We start from the raw sequence: 18745 nt of genomic DNA on the forward strand, positions 1-18745 counted from the left end.
AACCCAACTGACCCATGGTGGTGTTTATACTCCATATGGGTCTCCTCCCGACCCACTTTTCATCTCTCCCCCATCAGTATAATCTTCTATTCCTCTTAAATGCATTGTGACCATTTATCTCAATAACTCCATGTAACAGCCAATTCCACATTCTATTCACTCTTTGGGAGATGGTGGGGCATTACTAATCCAGAGATCCGGGCTAATGCTCATAAAAAACCGCACGATAAATACACAGCATTTCATCACACCCTCTTGTTTTGAATTTTTATTAGTGTGAGGGCATCCAAAACAAGGTGGCATAAATATTAAGATATTCACTAATAAATCCAATGCGGAATTCAGGAGAAACCTCTTTATTCTTTCACAAGATGGGACAGGGTTTCAAATCCCAGCACAGTAGAATTTGAATTCAGTAACAGATCTGGAATATAACACTCATCTCAGTCATGGCAACCGTGAAAATATCAATTGTTGCAAACAGCCATCTGGTTCACGAATGGAAGGAAATCTGCCATCCTTACCTATTCTGACCTACATGCGACTCCAGGACCACAACAATGTGGTTGACTCTTAATACCCTCTAATGACCTAGCAAGTCACTCAATGCAAGGGCAATTAGGTATGGGCAAATGCTGGCATTGCTAACGATTCCCACGTCTTGTGAAAGAATAAAGTAAAAAAGTTTCTCCTGAGCTCCCCGTTGGGTTTATTCGTGAATATCTTAATATTTATGCCACCTCGTTTTGGATGCCCTCATACTAATCCAAATTCAAAACAAGAGGGTATGATGAAAGTGCGTAAATGCTAAGTATTTATCGTGCGTTTTTGTGTTTCAGGAAAATGTTTCAATGTTCAGGGTTTTTTTCTACAGATAGCACGTCTGGCAGGAATACAGCTCAGATGCTAAGAAACAAAATAATTATTCATTTCAATATTGCAAGTAATTATGTTAAAACTTTTGTTTTCTTAAGTTCCGCTGGGATTTCGGCTTAGAGTGATTGACAAGGTCATGTGATGTGGTTTGTGTGCAGTCCTGCGCCTGCAGCAGGAACAGGTTTTGGAGTTTGGCTGTTCTGATTGAAATTGGGATAATTTAGTAGGCTTCTGAAAGCTCTATATTTCTTTGAAAACGCCAAGGCTGTCTACACTCGTTATAGCAAGTATATTTGTGATTGTTAACTATATTTAAAGAGGGTTTTTAAATCTGTAAGAAAGATGTTATTTATTTGGAACTAAAATAGTGACAAATTAGAAATTAGAGTTGTTTCTTTCCATGTTTAAAGATTGTTCAACTGTTAGGAGTTAAACTGTCCCAGTTATACTTAAATTGTGTTATGAATACAAGTTGTTTTGATAAAAGATCCCTAATTTGTCGGTGGAATTACTCAGTGTGAAGCATTTTATCCTCACATTTATGCCAAAATAGAAAATTGTTGGCGTCTAGTCTGGCTTCCTAATGTCATTTGGGACTCTGGGCCAGGACCCTAATAAGAGAGGCAGAAAGCAGGAAACTATAGGCCAGTTAGGCTAACATGTGTCACAGGGGCAATGATGGAATCCTTTATTATTGATGTAATAACAGGACATTTAGAAAATCACAATACAATCAGGTAGAGTCATTTTTTGTAAAAGGAAAATCATGTTTGCAACATTTATTATTGTTCTTTGAGGATGTAACAAGTGGATGGATAAAGGGGAACTAGTAAAAGTAGTGTATTTGGATTCTCAAATGGCTTCAATAATGTGCTAAATAAAAGGTTACTACACAAGATAAGGGCTAATGGTGTTGAGGATGATTAGCATGAATAGAGACTTGATCAACCAACAGGAAGTAGATAGTGGGGGAAAATGGGTCATTTGCGAGTTGACAAATTGTACATAGTGGTGTGGCATGGGGATTAGTGTTGGGGCCTCAACTATTTGTAATCTATTATTGATAAGAATAATGTTACAGACTGTGAGGTAGCCACATTTGCTGATTATACAAAGATAGGTACAGAAGCAAGTTATGATGAGATTACACTCTGCAAATAGATGTTAAGTTAAGTGAGTGGAGAAAAAAAATGAGCAGATGGAGAATAATATGGGAAAATGTGAACTTGTCCACATGCTGAGGTATAGAGGGATCTGGGTGTCCATGTACATGAACCACTTTAGCATGTACCTATAGCAAGTAATTAGGAAGGCAAACAGAACCTTTAAAGCAAGGGTCACCTAGACTCAAAACATTAGCTCTGTTCTCTCTCACCAAATCTGTAAGGATAATATAATTCACAGCAATATCATGCAGGCAAGGCAAGTACCATCGATGGAATGACACACATGGAAATTTGAGCAGGACCTCTAACAGGTGATCCATACAATATCTGCTGGACTTGGCAGAGCTCCTCAGCATGGTGGGAACTGGCTATAACCTTAGCAGCAGTCATTATGCCATTATATCTGGGCTCAGCGTAAAATTAACTCCTACACTTGCAGCAGTTTCAATAGAAGCGGGCTTGTTTTTTTTTTACAGAACACAAAGATGCTTTTTCAGCTGATCGAAAGTACACCAAAGATATAAAAGCGTCATAGTTACTTAATGTAAACAGTTGGATATAAAGATTATTGAAAAGCTATCACGTGGAGTGGCAGCAAAGTCAATTAGACACCTCCAGAGGTTTTCTGGCTGTCACATAGTACAAAGTTAGTCGTACACTAAAAGGTTTAGTCTATTTTAATGGGCCTATTTAACTCCTTTCCATAAATCAAGGCACATTGAACCTCCTTTAAAAGGACAAGCTACAAAATAGAATTAACTGCTTTAATGATTTTTCAGTTTCAAAAATAGGGGTTATTATTCCTCACACAACAGTGTCCTTTCACTCAGCAATCTTACTCTCTCAGTCTGCCATTATTGAGAGTTTGAAATCAAATCCATTATGTGAAATTATTGGCTTTGGAGAAAAATTAAAATTCAAAAAGTCAACGTGGAAGCTAAGAACAAACTTGGAGCATTCCTGCAGTGAATACAGAAAAATAAACTCACTCTGTACCTGTGGGCTGTCTGTGTTACATTTCACTTGGAGAAACAAGCTCCAGGGGAACAGCTGTATAGCACCCAGAGTTACACATGTTCCATACCTTCTAGAAATGAACAAGATGGTGCAGCCCGTGAATGGTTTGAAGCACATTGTGCTGTCAAGATGTGTTTAGTTTCCAATCTTGGCCATGCAAGCTTCCATACAGGGACAAAATCAGGCACTTCCCCATCAGGAGGAAGAATGAAAGGGAAAGAGCCGAATTGTCTTGGAGTTGCCCCATGTTACAGTCCAGCTGTTGGCACAACGGGGAAGTGATTTGCTATTAAATGAAAGTTTCTTAACCAGCAGATTAAACATCAGGAGCCTAACCATACGATTCAACTTTAATTATCCCTCCTAGTGTCAGTTCAATGGGCTGGATTATACAGGGTGGCGTAGTCTCCACACCCCACAGCTCAAAGGTTAGAGGCTGAAGCCTACCCACCATCCCGATAACTTCCCCACAGTAATGGGAGGGGTGTTCATTGCTTTAAGGTGAAACTTCTGCCCCCGTCCCAGGAGGAAGCCCTGCCTTAGGGAGGCGCTGGCCAATCAGATGGCTTAGCTCTGTCTATAATCCCAGTCAGGCATAATGGCTGCTGCTAAGGTTATGGCCAGTTCCCACCATGCCGAGGAGCTCCACCAAGTCCAGGCTCAGAGATGGCAATAGGTGGAGGCGGGGGTGGGGGAGGGGAGGCACAGGGAGGCGGGGGCTGGGCTCAAGAAATTGGCTGGGGGAAGGGTTAAAGGTGGGGTTGATCATGTGGAAGCACCTCCGATTGTCCCAGGGAGCACCCATTCCCTCATACGAGACAAATTCCAACTCTCCCCACCCCCCACTCCCCTCTCCCTCATCCACTCCTCACTGCCGCCCCCCCCCCCCCCACACTCACTTCCCCCCTCCCCCATCTTACCCAACACCAGCCCACATTGCGAAAACTGCCCGGCCTCCTGCTTGGCTTGGGCCTGATCCAGCCACAGCTAAAATACCAGCGGTGCCTGGATGTGGCCATGTGGGGCAGTTAAAGCTCTCAATAGGCCCAAGGGTGGGTGGGCCACCCACAATCTCCCCTGTGCCCTGTAAAATTTCAGATAGAATCATAGAAGATAGGAGCAGGAGGGGGCAATCTGAACCGTCGCGCCTGCTCCGCCATTCATTACAATCATGGTTGATCATCCAACTCAATAGCCTAACCCTGCTTTCCCCCCATAACCTTTGATCCCATTCACCCCAAATGCTACATCTAGCCACCCCTTGAATACATTCAATATTTTGGTATCAACCATTTCCTGTGGTAACAAATTTCACAGGCTCGCTCCTCGCTGGGTGAAGAAATGTCTCCTCACCTCCGTCCTAAATGGTCTATGCCATGAGACCCCTGGGTTCTGGACTCCCCCACCATTGGGAATATCCTCCCTGCACCTACCCTGTCTAGTCCTGTTAGAATTTTATAAGTCTTTATGAGATTCCGCCCCCCCCCCCATTCATCTGAACTCCAGCAAAAACAATCCTAACCTAGTCAATCGCTCCTCATACTTCAGTCCCTGGAATCAGCCTGGTAAACCTTCACTGCACTCCCTCCAGAGTAAGAACATCCTTCCTCAGAAAAGGAGACCTAAACTGCATACAACTCTAGGTGTAGCCTCACCAAGGCCCTCTATAATTGCAACAACACATCCCTGTTCCTGTACTTGAAACCTCTCGCAATGAAGGCCAAGATACTATTTGCCTTCTTTACTGCCTGGTCAGGGAAGTTCAAGAAGACCAACTGCTGGATTTTACTTTACCCCCCCACCCCCATGAAGCCCACTAGCGGGGGAATGTAAAATCCAGTCCCATGTGAAAGCAATCCCAATGGGCAACCTTCTCTTCCCGTGTCCTGTAATGTTTTGTGCGTCCAGGTAAGTTCCTGTACATTTCCCAGGTTCTGAAAACACTCGATCCCTGAAGACACTGTTAATTCAATCCCACACACATCTGTATTTTCTGGTACCTTGTCCAACTGGTGGTGGGTAGGGATAACTAAATAGTTGCTGTTAACGGTTGAGTGTCCCACAAAAAGTCTGGAGTCTTGAATGGTCGAATGTGAAGTGTTAACTGTTACCCCGTCTACAATCATGTGGCTCCGCACATGGGCAGTACTGTTCTCCAAGTCCCACGTTAACCCTCGATCTGCCAATCATCCTTATACTACACCAACCAATACACTTCCCCAAGGCAAGAACACGGCTGGAGACCAGCATACTGACTGACAGCTGAAAACAACAGGAGTAAGAGCCAGAGAAAACCTAACCATGTATCAGTGTTCATATAGCGGGAAGGGTTCAAAATTATTTGGAAAAGGCAAGAATAGTTGAATATGTTGTTTATGGACTGTATCTCAGCAATCTACTGAAGCATACCTTGCATTGCTTCACTCTGATTTTTCCTTCTCCATCTCAGTCAGGTTCCAATGGACTCACACTGACTGCTGCATGTTGTTTATACAAATGATATTACATCATATATAAAATAAACAGATTAGGCAGGAATTCAATTCAATATGTTTGCCAATGTTAACAAAGTGCAGCAGTGACGCATTTGGAGATGACAAGCTGCTGTCTTGCTGCCACCTATTCGTTATCCTATATTTAGACCCCATTGCACTCAAGGTAGACAAATGTTCATTGTAGGTGTCTGGGTGATAATTGCTTTTGCCTCTGGGCTCAGTCACGTCACAGTGCAGATATCTCACGGATGACATTTGCTATAATCCATCTGTTAAAGGTGTAAAGTAATAAAAGTCCATGCAATACGAGTTCACTAATGCTTCAGTAAGTTTATTCATTGATCAAAAATATTCCCTGGCCTGATGAATTTGAGTAACAAATAGTATAGAAGCTGCAGCTGAGGCCTAATGATCCCACATCACGTTTCTGCTCACTTTCACCTTTACGTTCTTTCACCTATGCTGGCTTCTCACTCCTTGTGCCCTGGATTTAAAGTTCTCGTGCTCCTGTTGACATTCCTTTGCTGTGTCACTCTTCCCTATCCCTGTAACCTCCTCCAGTCCCACAACACTCCCCACTTCCCTGATCTGCATTCCCCTTCCTTTCACCCCATCACTGGTGGCTGTGCTTTCAACCGAGACCACAGGCTCTGGAAAATAACACTAAGACATTCTTCTGCCACTTGCCCTGTAAGAAAGTAGACAGAGACAGAAGAATACATGTCAATAATCTTACTGGCTTTTCCCTCCAAGACAGGAAAAGGGTTACCAGAAATTGAACTGGACCAGCCATATAACTGCTGTGGTGACAAGAACCAGTCAGAGGCTGGGAAGTCTGTGATGAGTAACTCACCTCCTGACTCCCCAAAGCCTGTCCATCATCTACAAGGCATAAGTCAGGAGTGTGATGGAACAGTTGCCCTTGCCTGGATGGGTGCAGCTCCAACAACACTCAAGCTCAACACCATCCGGAACAAAGCAGCCCGCTTGATTGGTACCCTATCCACAAACATTCATTCCCTCCACCACTGACACACAGTGGCAGCAGTGTGTACCATCTACAAGATGCACCGCGGGAACTCACTAAGGTTCCATTAATAGCATTTTCCGAACCTGTGACTACGACCATCTAGATGGACAAGGGCAGCAGATACCTGAGAACACCATCCTCCAAGTCACTCACCATCCTAGAGTCATAGAGGTTGACAGCATGGAAACAGGCCCTTCAGCCCAACTTGACCATGCCGCCCAGTTTTTATTATTAAGCTAGTTCTAATTGCCCGCATTTAGCTCATATCCCTCTATACCAATCTTACCCACATAACTGTCTAAATGCTTTTTTAAAAGACAAAGTTATACCCGCCTTTACTACTCCTCTGGCAGCTCATTCCAGACACTCACAACTGTGTGTGTGAAAAAATGCTCCTCTGGGCCCTTTTGTATCTCTCCCTTCTCACCTGAAACTTATGCCTTCTACTTTTAGACTCCCCTATCTTTGGGAAAAGATGTTGTCTATCTTCCTTATCTATGCCCCTCATTATTTTATAGACCTCTATAAATCACCCCTAAGCTTCCTGTGCTCCAAGGGAAATAAGTTATAAGTTATAATTATTAGGGATAGGATTTATAGTTATTTGGAGTGTAATGAATTGATTAGAAATAGTCAGCATGGTTTTGTAGCAGGTAGGTCGTGCCTTACTAACCTTATTGAGTTTTTTGAGAAGGTGACCAAAGAGGTGGATGGGGGTAAGGCAGTTGACGTGGTATACATGGATTTTAGTAAGGCGTTCGATAAGGTTCACCATGGTAGGCTTCTGCAGAAAATGCAGATGTATGGGATTGTGGGTAATCTAGGAAGTTGGATCAGGAATTGGCTATCAGATAGGAGACAGAGGGTGGTGGTGGATGGTAAATATTCATCATGGAGTGCAGTTACGAGTGGTGTGCCTCAGGGATCTGTTTTGGGGCCACTGTTGTTTGTAATTTTTATTAATGATCTGGATGAGGGTATAGTTGGGTGGATTAGTAAATTTGCTGATGACACCAAAGTTGGAGGTGTGGTAGATTGTGAGGAAGGGTGTCATAGTCTGCAGGGAGACTTAGATAGGTTGCAGAGCTGGGCCGAGAGGTGGCGGATGGAATTTAATGCGGAGAAGTGTGAGGTAATTCACTTTGGTAGGAGCAACAGATGTGTCGAGTATAGGGCTAACGGGAGGACTTTGAATAGTGTGGATGAACAGAGGGATCTAGGTGTGTGTGTACATAGATCCCTGAAAGTTGGGAATCAAGTAGATAAGGTTGTCAAGAAGGCGTACGGTGTCTTGGCGTTTATTGGTAGGGGGATTGAATTTAGGAGTCGCAGTGTAATGTTGCAACTGTACACTACTCTAGTGCGGCCGCACTTGGAGTACTGTGTGCAGTTCTGGTCCCCGCATTACAAGAAGGATGTGGAGGCGTTGGAGAGGGTGCAGAGGAGGTTTACTAGGATGTTGCCTGGTATGGTGGGGAGGTCCTATGAGGAGAGACTGAGGGATCTAGGGTTGTTTTCGTTGGAAAGAAGGCGGCTAAGAGGGGATCTTATTGAAACATATAAGATGATTAGAGGTTTAGATAGGGTGGATAGTGATAGCCTTTTTCCTCGGATGGAGAAAGCTAGCACGAGGGGGCATGGCTTTAAATTAAGGGGGGGTAGCTACAGGACGGATGTCAGGGGTAGGTTCTTTACCCAGCGGGTGGTGAGGGATTGGAATGCCCTGCCTGCTGCAGTTGTAAATGCGTCTAGTTTGGGGGCGTTTAAGAGATCTCTGGATAGGTTTATGGACGAAAAGGGATTGGTATAGGCTCGTGGGTCATTGTTTTTGTAACTGGTCGGCGCAACATCGTGGGCCGAAGGGCCTGTTCTGCACTGTAATGTTCTATGTTCTATGTTCTAAGTCCCAGTCTATCCAGCCTCTCCTTACAACTCAAACTATCAAGTCCTAAAAGCATCCTAAGCAAATCTTTTCTGCCCTCATTTTAGTTTATTAATATCCTTTCTATAATAGGGTGAACAGAATTGTGCACTATATTCCAAGTATGACCTTACCAATGTCTTGTACAACTTCAGCCAGATGTCCCAATTCCTGTGTTCAATGTTCTGACCAATGAAACCAAGCATGCCGAATGTCTTCTTCACTACCCTGTCCACCTGTGACTCCACTTTCAAGGAACTATGAACCTGTACCCCTAGATCTCTTTGTTCTATAACTCTTCCCAACTCCCTACCATTAACTGACTAAGTCTTGCCATGGTTCAATCTACCAAAATGCATCACCTCACATTTATCTAAATTAAACTCCATCTGCTGTTCATCAGCCCACTGGCCCAATTGATCAAGATCCCGTTGCAATCCTAGATAACCTTCTTCACTGTCCACTATGCCATCAATCTTGGTGTCATCTGCAAACCTACTAACCATGCCTCCTAAATTCCCAGCCAAATCATGACAATAAATGACAAATAGCAGTGGACCCAGCATTGATCCTTGAGGTGCACACCGCTGGTCACAGGCCACCAGCTTGAAAAACAACCCTCTACAACCGTCTGTCTTCTGTCATCAAGCCAATTTGGTATCCAATTGGCTACCTCACCTGGAATCCATGAGATTTAACCTTGGGCACCAACCTATCATGTGGTACCTTGTCAAAGGCTTTGCTAAAGTCCATGTAGACAACATCAACTGCACTGCCCTCATCCACTTTCTTGGTTACTGCTTCAAAAAAACTTCATCAAATTTGAGAGACATGATTTTCCACTCACAAAACCATGCTGACTGTCCCTAATCAGTCCTTGCCTCTCTAAATGCTTGTAGATCCTGTCTCTCAGAATACCTTCTAACAACTTACCCACCACAGATGTTAGGCTCACTGGCCTGTAGTTCCCAGGTTTTCCCATGCAGACCTTCTTAAACAAAGGCACAGCATTTGCCACCCTCCAATCTTCAGGCATCTCACATATGGCTGTACATGAATCAAATACCTCTGCTAGGGACTAACTTGGAATCAATGTTCATTCCCTCCCTAACAGCACTGTGGAAGTACCTAGACCTTAGGGATTGCAGCTGTTCAATAAGGCAGTTCACCGCCACCTAAAAGGGATAGGTAACAAATATTGGCCTAGCCAGCGATACCCACAATCTTGAGTACGAATAAAAAAAGAACAGCGTTTTCTCCTCATTATTGACACAATCTGAGCGAATGAATTGCAGAAAATGTTTGATGTTCCAGAAATATTAAAACAGCTGAAAAGAAATCAATCAGCAGGAAATGATGGTAATTATTATGAAGTGCTATGATAAAGCAGAAGGAGATTTGTGAGGCACTGCCAATTATAATGATCTAAGTAATGGAGAATTAGCAGTCCATTAGAAACAGGCTAATCTGGTGAATATTCCAACTGTGAGGTAAAGCAGACCATAGGTAATTACAGATCTATTCGCTGCACATTCATTCAATGTGAAATGATGCAAGTAATTATCAAGAGTAAAGTTGAAGACAGTCTGAAAAGTAATAACTTAGGCGTGAGGTTCCACACCCCACTTGTCTCCCTACAATCCCCCAAATCCCCCTTCACCATGGAGGGGGTGTTAAGCAATTGAAACCTTTGTTCAGGTTGGTGGGACTGGAAGATATGAAGGGTTGGAAAATTCCAGCTTTGGTATACAACTTCCAGTCTGCAATTCCCAATCCACAATTGCAATAGCACTGCTGCCCCGCAGCACCAGGGACCCGGGTTCGATTCCCAGTTTGGGTCACTGTCTGTGCGGAGTTTGCATGTTCTCCCCGTGTCTGCGTGGGTTTCCTTCCGGCCCTCCGGTTTCTTCCCACAGTCTGAAAAATGTGCTGGTTAGGTGCATTGGCCATGCTAAATTCTCCTTCAGTGTACCCAAACAGACGCCGGAGTGTGGCGACTAGGGGATTCTCACTGTAACTTCATTGCAATGTTAATGTAAGCCTACTTGTGACAATAATAAATAAACTTAAACTTAAAAACCACAGCAGGTGGGAGCAGGGACTCTTTCCTGGAGCAGAGATAACGGTGTTAACAGTATCTCAGTTACGCTGAAGCAGCTCAGCACGGAGCAGCGATTCCTTCCTTCCTCAGTTGGCTGTAGTTTACCCCACTGAGATACACAATCTTCTATAACGAATTTTCCAACCCTTCACGCGGGCAGAATCTTCCAGCAAACAAAGATTTCAATGGCTCGTCAGTCCTGTCGGTGAGTGGCCCCACAAAAATCTGGCCAACGTTTCTATTTTGACTGGCCAAAAAGACCAGGACACGGACAGAATAGTCCATCAGTGCAATTCTCTGTACTTTACAGATTGAAATACTCAGTTCATTAACTCCATGTTCTTACCTCATTAAAATCTCCAACCCGGGGAATGTGGTTCTTCCTGGTCTTGCCAATTATATTGCCAGTGTTGGAAATCACCACTGCAGTGTTCCACAGCGTCCCTCCATGAACCTCATCTCGCTCCAAGATTGGGGACACCACAACCATGTTATATTTTCTTGCAAGCTGCAGAGAGAAAGAAAGAAAAAAACCCCAAGAATGTATTAGGACTAGGTTAATCACTGGCGACAGGCTATTGGTCTGAAATAATACCTCATTTTCTCTGTCCGGATGTTGCCAAGACTGCTGAGCTGTTTCTTCATTTTTTGATTTTTATTTCAGATTTCTGGCATTGGCAGTTATCAAGTTTGCACCAACTCTCCAACAGAGCATCTTACCTAGGTCCCATCCAATGTATTTAACCCCAAATATTTACCCCACTAATCCCCCTAATTATACATCTTTGGACACAAGGGGCAATTTAGCACGGCCAATCCACCTAACCAGCATGTCTTCGGATTGTGGGAGGAAACCGGAGCACCTGGAGGAAACCCACGCAGACACAGGGAGAATGTGCAAACTCCACACAGACAGTGACCTTACGTTGGAATCGAACCCAGGACCCTGGAGCTGTGAGGCGGCAGTGTTAACCACTGTGCGCCTGTTTTAGATTTGTAGCTTTTGTCGAGTCAATGAAACACTTCCACACGTACCAAATTTTATCAACTGTAACCTTACCACGATAATATCTGAAACAGTGATAGCATAAAGCACTAATCTACCGTGCCACTGAATGGGAAGATGTGATTGGACTGTAATCATTGTCTATTGACAATTGTCAGTCTCCACTTCTGTTTTATTCATTTACAGGATGTGGGGGGTGTTGCTGGCTAGGCCAGCATTTATTGCCCATCCCAGATTACCCTCGGGAAGGTGATAGTGAACCACTCTCTGAATCCTGCAGTCCCTGTGGATTATTTTTTTCAGCCTCACTCGGCTATTTCAGAGGCAGTTCAAAGGTCTGGACTCACATGTAGGCCAGACCAGGTAAGGATGGCAGATTTCCTTCCCTAAAGGACATTAGTGAATCAGATGAGTTTTCCAACAATCGACAATGGTTTCATGGTTATCATTAATGAGGCCAGTTTTTAAAAAAATTCAGATTTATTTACAGCTATCCTTCATTTAGTATTCGTAACATGTTCCTAAAACACGGTGTGCTATATGAAAATGTGCTTAATGAAAATAATCTTTTCATGAGAAATCATGCCGTAACCTGTAATATCTACATTAAAAACCTAATGGCTGCCTTGAACCTAACTGGCTCAGAGCTTCTTTCACTAACTCTTAATAACTTTTACTAACTTACTAACACATTCTCCTGCTCATGGCTTCCCCCAGTCCTCCCATACCCTCTCTATGAGAAACAGCTCCACACACGATGGTGAGAGGGAGGAAATGAGAGGGGTTGCAGGGAGCGAGCGGGAAGTATGGTGGGAAGCAGCAAATAGGGATGGCAGTACGAGGGAGGGCCAGTGAGATTATAGAAAGTAGAATGTGGGACAGCAGCCAGGAGTGCCTTGGAATAGATAAGGCTAGAGGTAACAAAGGCACAGCTGAGAGTTTCAGCAGCAGATGAGGTTAGTCGATGTTATGATGCTGACAATGTCCTCCAGCTTGTCACCTATACCTTGAAGGAGGAGGAAGGAATATACAACAGTTCTTTGCTGTGAGTCTCTTTAGCACTCATCAGGGTTTATAAAATCCCATTTCCCTGCACTGACAAAAACAGCGACTGGACTCAGGAAAACCTCATCAAAAACAAAATGACACACAGGCGCAGGTTTGGTCATGCTACATTGAGGGGTAATTTATAGACTAGGTCACTGGCACATGAAGAGCTGTTATAATCAGTGAGCCAGATACATGACTTTAATGAGCCCGATCAGAATGAAATATGGGAACTTAATGGAAGTGATGTTTCTTTCCAATTTAGAGATTACAAAATTGCCTGAGTAACTGTGAAGTACACAGATATACGATGTTTGCTAACTGCCATCCCTTCCCATTTTCCTCCCCCTGATGATGCAGAATCTTGCCGGGATAAGATCCCAAAAGCACTGGCAGCCACTTCTTGTGTGGCTCTAATTCACTGGGGAAGCCAGACAGATTGTCATAAAATTATTCAACTGTGGAGCATAAATGCCAACTTCACTGAGTTTCTAAATTGCACATTCTTGATATATGGGTGTCCCTAGCATTTATTGTCCATCCCTAGTTGCCGGGTACAGCTGAGTGAGTCATAAAGTCACTTGAGGGTGACTCAGAATAAAGGCTGTGGGTCTGGAACGAGACCTGTGTGTGGATAAGGCTGCTGCCTGTCCCTCACAGACATTCCAGATCAGATTTTGCCGACAAGCTGATTGCTTCAGGCCAAGATTAGCAATAGGAGCAATTTCTCAAAGTGATTTCAAAATGTGAAACTAGCAAAATGGAAAATGAAATGCAATATCAAGTTGATTATTCAACACACACACACTCACACGCACGCACGACCCCTTCGCTCTCTCACTCTCTCTCACACACACACACTCTCACAGACACGCTCCCTCTCTCCCTCACCCTCGCAGGCACGCTCCCTCGTTCCCTCGCAGGCACGCTCCCTCGCAGGCACGCTCCCTCGTTCCCTCGCAGGCACGCTCCCTCGCAGGCACGCTCCCTCGCAGGCACGCTCCCTCGTTCCCTCGCAGGCACGCTCCCTCGCAGGCACGCTCCCTCGTTCCCTCGCAGGCACGCTCCCTCGCAGGCACGCTCCCTCGTTCCCTCGCAGGCACGCTCCCTCGCCCTCAGAGGCACGCTCTCTCACTCTCAGAGACACGCTCCCTCGCTCTCTCACTCTCAGAGGCACGCTCCCTCGCTCTCTCACTCTCAGAGGCACGCTCCCTCGCTCTCTCACTCTCAGAGGCACGCTCCCTCGCTCTCTCACTCTCAGAGGCACGCTCCCTCGCTCTCACAGACACGCTCCCTCGCTCTCACAGACACGCTCCCTCGCTCTCACAGACACGCTCCCTCGCTCCCTCACTCTCACAGACACGCTCCCTCGCTCCCTCACTCTCACAGACACGCTCCCTCGCTCCCTCACTCTCACAGACACGCTCCCTCGCTCCCTCACTCTCACAGACACGCTCCCTCGCTCCCAGAGACACGCTCCCTCGCTCTCAGAGACACGCTCCCTCGCTCCGTCACTCTCACAGACATACTCCCTCACTCTCACAGACACGCTCCCTCGCTCCGTCACTCTCATAGACACGCTCCCTCACACCTCATTCTCTCACTCACTCACACACACCCCCACACTGCAACCCTCCCTCTCTCCCTTTCACTCACCCTGTTTCTTTCTTGTTAACATAGAAACACAGGAATTAGCTGAAGTGTGCAAATTCAGCCCTTTGAGCCTGATTCAATCAGATCATGGCTGATCTCTCCCTGAGTTTAAATTCATCTCCCCACCTGTTCCCTATATCTCTTAAACCCCATGTTGTATCAGAAATATATCTATCCCCTGCTTGAAACCATTTAATAATTCAGATCCCACCGCTCTATGGGGCAGCGAGTTCCACAAATTCACCACCCTCTGTGAGAAGTAGCTCCTTCTTATCTCAGTTTTAAATCTCAACTCCTGTGACCACTTGTTCTAGATTGCCCCATAACAGGAAACATTTGGTCTACATTTACTTTATCAATCCCTTTTAGTATTTTATATACCTTGTTCAGATCCCCTCTCATCCTTCTAAGCTCCAGCGAGTATAAGTTCAAACGGTTTGGTCTCTCCTCATACGTCAACCCTTTCATCCCAGAATCAATCTGGTGAACCTCCTCTGAACTACCTTCAATGCCACCACACCCTTCCTCAAGGAAGGAGAATGAAACTGGACACAATACTCCAGATGTGGTCTCACCAACACCTATACAATATTATATTGCACATTATTACGCATCCGATGACAAGACAAAGTACCAGACACTGAAGTTCTCTCTAGAGCAAGTCTACTGTCAGTCCACACACTGCTGATGAGAGCGCAGACCCGGTGGGCAGGTCATGTCATCCGTATGTCAGACGAGCACATACCCAAGCAGCTCCTTTTTGGGGAACTCGCTGCTGGAAGACGCTCACATGGAGGGCAGAAGAGACATTACAAAGACACACTCAAGGCCTCCCTGAAGTCGCCTGACATTGACACGATCACCTGGGAAACGCTGGCACAAAACTGCCCTACCTGGCACTGCTTCATCCATAAAGGCTGTCAAGCTCACGCAGCAAGGTGTATTGCTGAAGCACGACTTAAGCACAAGCTGCACAAGTCCACAGCCAGCAGCGCAACAACTACAGTGTCTACACAAGTCTGCCCAATATGTGCCAGGACATTCCGTGCCCGAATTGGCCCTGATCGGTCACCTTTGGACACACCGCAACCAGCCTCAAAATGACTAATGGTGTCGACACTGGACGAACGACAATACAACTGCAACACTTCTCTGCCTGTTTGTTTCCTCTTGGCGTTGGTGGACTTTCTTAACTGTAGCGTCGGCTTGGAGAGGCCAGGACAGGTTAGGTTTTTGGTGATCTGTCTACCTAAAACCTTGAAGCTCTTGAATATTTCCACTTCATCACTGCTGATGTGGACAGAGGCATGTTCTTCACAATGCTTCCTGAAGTCGATGACAATCTCCTTTGTTTTACTGACATTGAGAGAGAGATTATTGCCTGTGCATCAGTTCACCATGAAAGATTTGCATCTTTTAGCAGTTAAAAGAAAGAAGGTTTAATTGTTGGTGAACATTGATTTACACAATGCCCTGTTTAGGAAATGTGCAGTTAGGGATAGCACTGTCAATAAAGTACACAAAAATGATTCCTCACAGTGTCACTCACATCTATAAAGCCCTCAAAGGAAGGTTGACTGCAGTGAACCAGTGCAGAATTACTGATATGATTGACACCATACCCTGTTTAACAAGTGGAAAGATTTCAATAAAGTGAGGTAACAGAGTGATCAAGTTACAGCATCTCAAAGATGAGACATTTCTGCTACCTTTACTGAGTGTTCTGTTCTATCGCAGGCTGGATCTGGTAAGTGAGATTGCCTTGAGGCCAGTGACTCATTGTCTTCACTTCACAAAGAATGACAGCGCTGTAATGGCTATATCAATGTTCTATGCCAATTAAAGGAGATTAACTTCTATCTTGCTTAGGGCCTCATTTTATATTCTATCTTGGCAGCTTTCAATTGAATAGTGCTAAACAGTCAGACCTCAAGGAGGAAAGTAAATTATTTTCATAGTAGCTAAGAACATTGGTGCTATGGAGATGTTCAACTAATTAAAACTATTGGAGATGCAAGTCTCATTAATCACAATTCTTCAAAGTGTCTGTCAATTAACTACACCTCCACAAAATACTTTAATAACACTTACTTTTAACTTAATATAAGGCAAGTAGAAAAGGAATAATAAAAAAGGGTAAGGTCTCTTCCTGTTAGTTAAATAAGTGAGACAAACCAGGAGCAAGAGAAGAAAGGCCATGACAAAAATGTATGAATTTAATTCAGATTTCCAACTACACATTCATGTTCAGAGACAAGGTCTCAGTATTACAGGAAGGTAGGATGAAGAGTACAACAGGGGGCACAGTGGCTAGCACTACTTTCTCACAGCATCAGGGACTCAGATTCAATTCCGGTCTTGGGTCACTGTCTGTGCAAAGTCTGCATGTTCTCCCCAAACCTGTGTGGGTTTCCTCCAGATGCTCCAGTTCCCACAGTCCAAAGATGTGTAGTGTGATTATCCATACTGGACTGCCCCCTGGTGTCCAGGGATGTGTGGATTGGGTAGATTTATCGTGGTGGGTGCAGGGGGTAGGGGGGGATAGGTGGTGTGCTCTTTCAGAGAGCCGATGCAGACTCGATGGGCTGAGTGGCCTGCTTCTGCGCTGTAGGGACTATAACAGCAGTCACAAATAAATCAAGTAGATAAGGTTGTTAAGAAGGCATACGGTGTCTTGGCGTTTATTGGTAGGGGGATTGAATTTAGGAGTTGCAGCGTCATGTTGCAACTGTACACAACTCTGGTGCGGCCGCACTTGGAGTATTGTGTGCAGTTCTGGTCCCCACATTACAGGAAGGATGTGGAGGCTTTGGAGAGGGTGCAGAGGAGGTTTACCAGGATGTTGCCTGGTATGGAGGGGAGGTCCTATGAGGAGAGACTGAGGGATTTGGGGTTGTTTTCGTTAGAAAGAAGACGGCTAAGAGGGGATCTTATTGAAACATATAAGATGATTAGAGGTTTAGATAGGGTGGACAGTGATAGCCTTTTTCCTCGGATGGAGAAAGCTAGCACGAGGGGGCATGGCTTTAAATTAAGGGGGGGTAGTTAAAGGACGGATGTCAGGGGTAGGTTCTTTACCCAGAGGGTGGTGAGGGATTGGAATGCCCTGCCTGCTGCAGTTGTAAATGCGCCTAGTTTGGGGGCGTTTAAGAGATCCGTGGATAGGTTTATGGACGAAAAGGGATTGGTTTAGGTTAGAGGGTCATTGTTTTTTTTTAACTGGTCGGCGCAACATCGTGGGCCGAAGGGCCTGTTCTGCGCTGTAATGTTCTATGTTCTATCACAGTGTCAGGAGACGCTGAGGCAGGATCCTGACAAGAGGCCCAGGGTAGGTGATTTCAAAGAGACTTTAATGAGGAGTAGACCTATCCCAGCAAGGCACCTTGGGCTTCCTCACCCGTATCACCGACTTTTCCCAATCCCCTGCTACTCATAATTGACCTTGCAGGGGTCATTTCCATGAGCCTCTGGTGTGGACTGGTTGAATAGCTGCCCTGAGTGTCAGGGACATTATTACTGCAACTTCAGGTGGGGCTGAATGGTGCAGTCAGTAGCAGAGAATACTGTAACTCCCACTGGAATGATAATAATTTGACTGTTTTTAATCAGTATTGAGCTGTGCTGTTTCATTTGTTTCTTCATTAACCTGCAGATGGACCTGAGTAATTATTTTAAACCTCCACATATGGAATTGGACAGATGTATCTCCATTCAGAGGGAGATCAGCACTGACTGAGTCGGACGTTCCTGGGATCAATTCCTAGTCTGTGGTCTTGAGCACAAACCCTGGGCTGACACTCTGAGGCACTGCTGAGGGGTGCTGCACTGTCAATGGTGCAGTCTCCTGGATAGGAAGTTAAAGTAAAGCCCTCGTCCGTCCCTCAAGTGGATGTCAAAGATCCAACAACTCTATTCCCTGGTAACCTTGGGATGAGAGGACAGCTGGAAAAAGAACGAGGGAAGAGGAGCGGAGAAGAGTGAAGAGAGGAAATGCTTCAGCCGCCAGTGATGGACCACCCCGACTCCAACCCCCTCCGACCCGCACACCCCCCCCCATCCCCGCCAAGCCGATGGACCCCACGCCTCCATTGACGATGATGGACCCCCCCACCCCCAACCCAAAACCCTGGCCACCAATGGGCCCTGTGCTTCTGCCGCCAGGACCCCCCCACCCCGACAATGGCAACAGACACCGTTGGCCCCACCTTCAGTAACGGGACCCCCCCCCCACCCACTTCCGATGATGGATCTGTCTGCCTCCAGATAAGGACCCCCTCCACACACACACAGACCTAGGTTATGGTCCTTCATAGGTTGCGGGTGTCGCTGGCAAGGTGGACATTTGATGGCCATCACTAATTGTCTTTGAACTAAGTGGCTTGTTAGATCATTTCAGAGGGCAGTTAAGGGTCAGTTTGTTGCGGGACTGCAGT

At 45.3% G+C, this 18745-nt stretch overlaps 1 protein-coding gene across 2 annotated transcripts in view; it reads right to left on the reverse strand.

Annotated features, from left to right (window-relative positions):
• upb1 (ureidopropionase, beta) overlaps positions 1-18745 on the reverse strand; it is a 125771-nt gene that overhangs the window by 41492 nt on the left and 65534 nt on the right. For both annotated transcript variants that reach the window (XM_080208603.1, XM_080208602.1), the window contains exon 5: positions 10953-11114. In XM_080208603.1, the coding sequence (XP_080064729.1) occupies positions 10953-11114 (162 nt within the window). The remainder of the gene's footprint in view (positions 1-10952; positions 11115-18745) is intronic.

Source organism: Carcharhinus amblyrhynchos, chromosome 20 (genome assembly GCF_965287045.1).
Source record: "Carcharhinus amblyrhynchos chromosome 20, sCarAmb.v2.hapA, whole genome shotgun sequence".
NCBI lineage: Eukaryota > Metazoa > Chordata > Chondrichthyes > Carcharhiniformes > Carcharhinidae > Carcharhinus > Carcharhinus amblyrhynchos.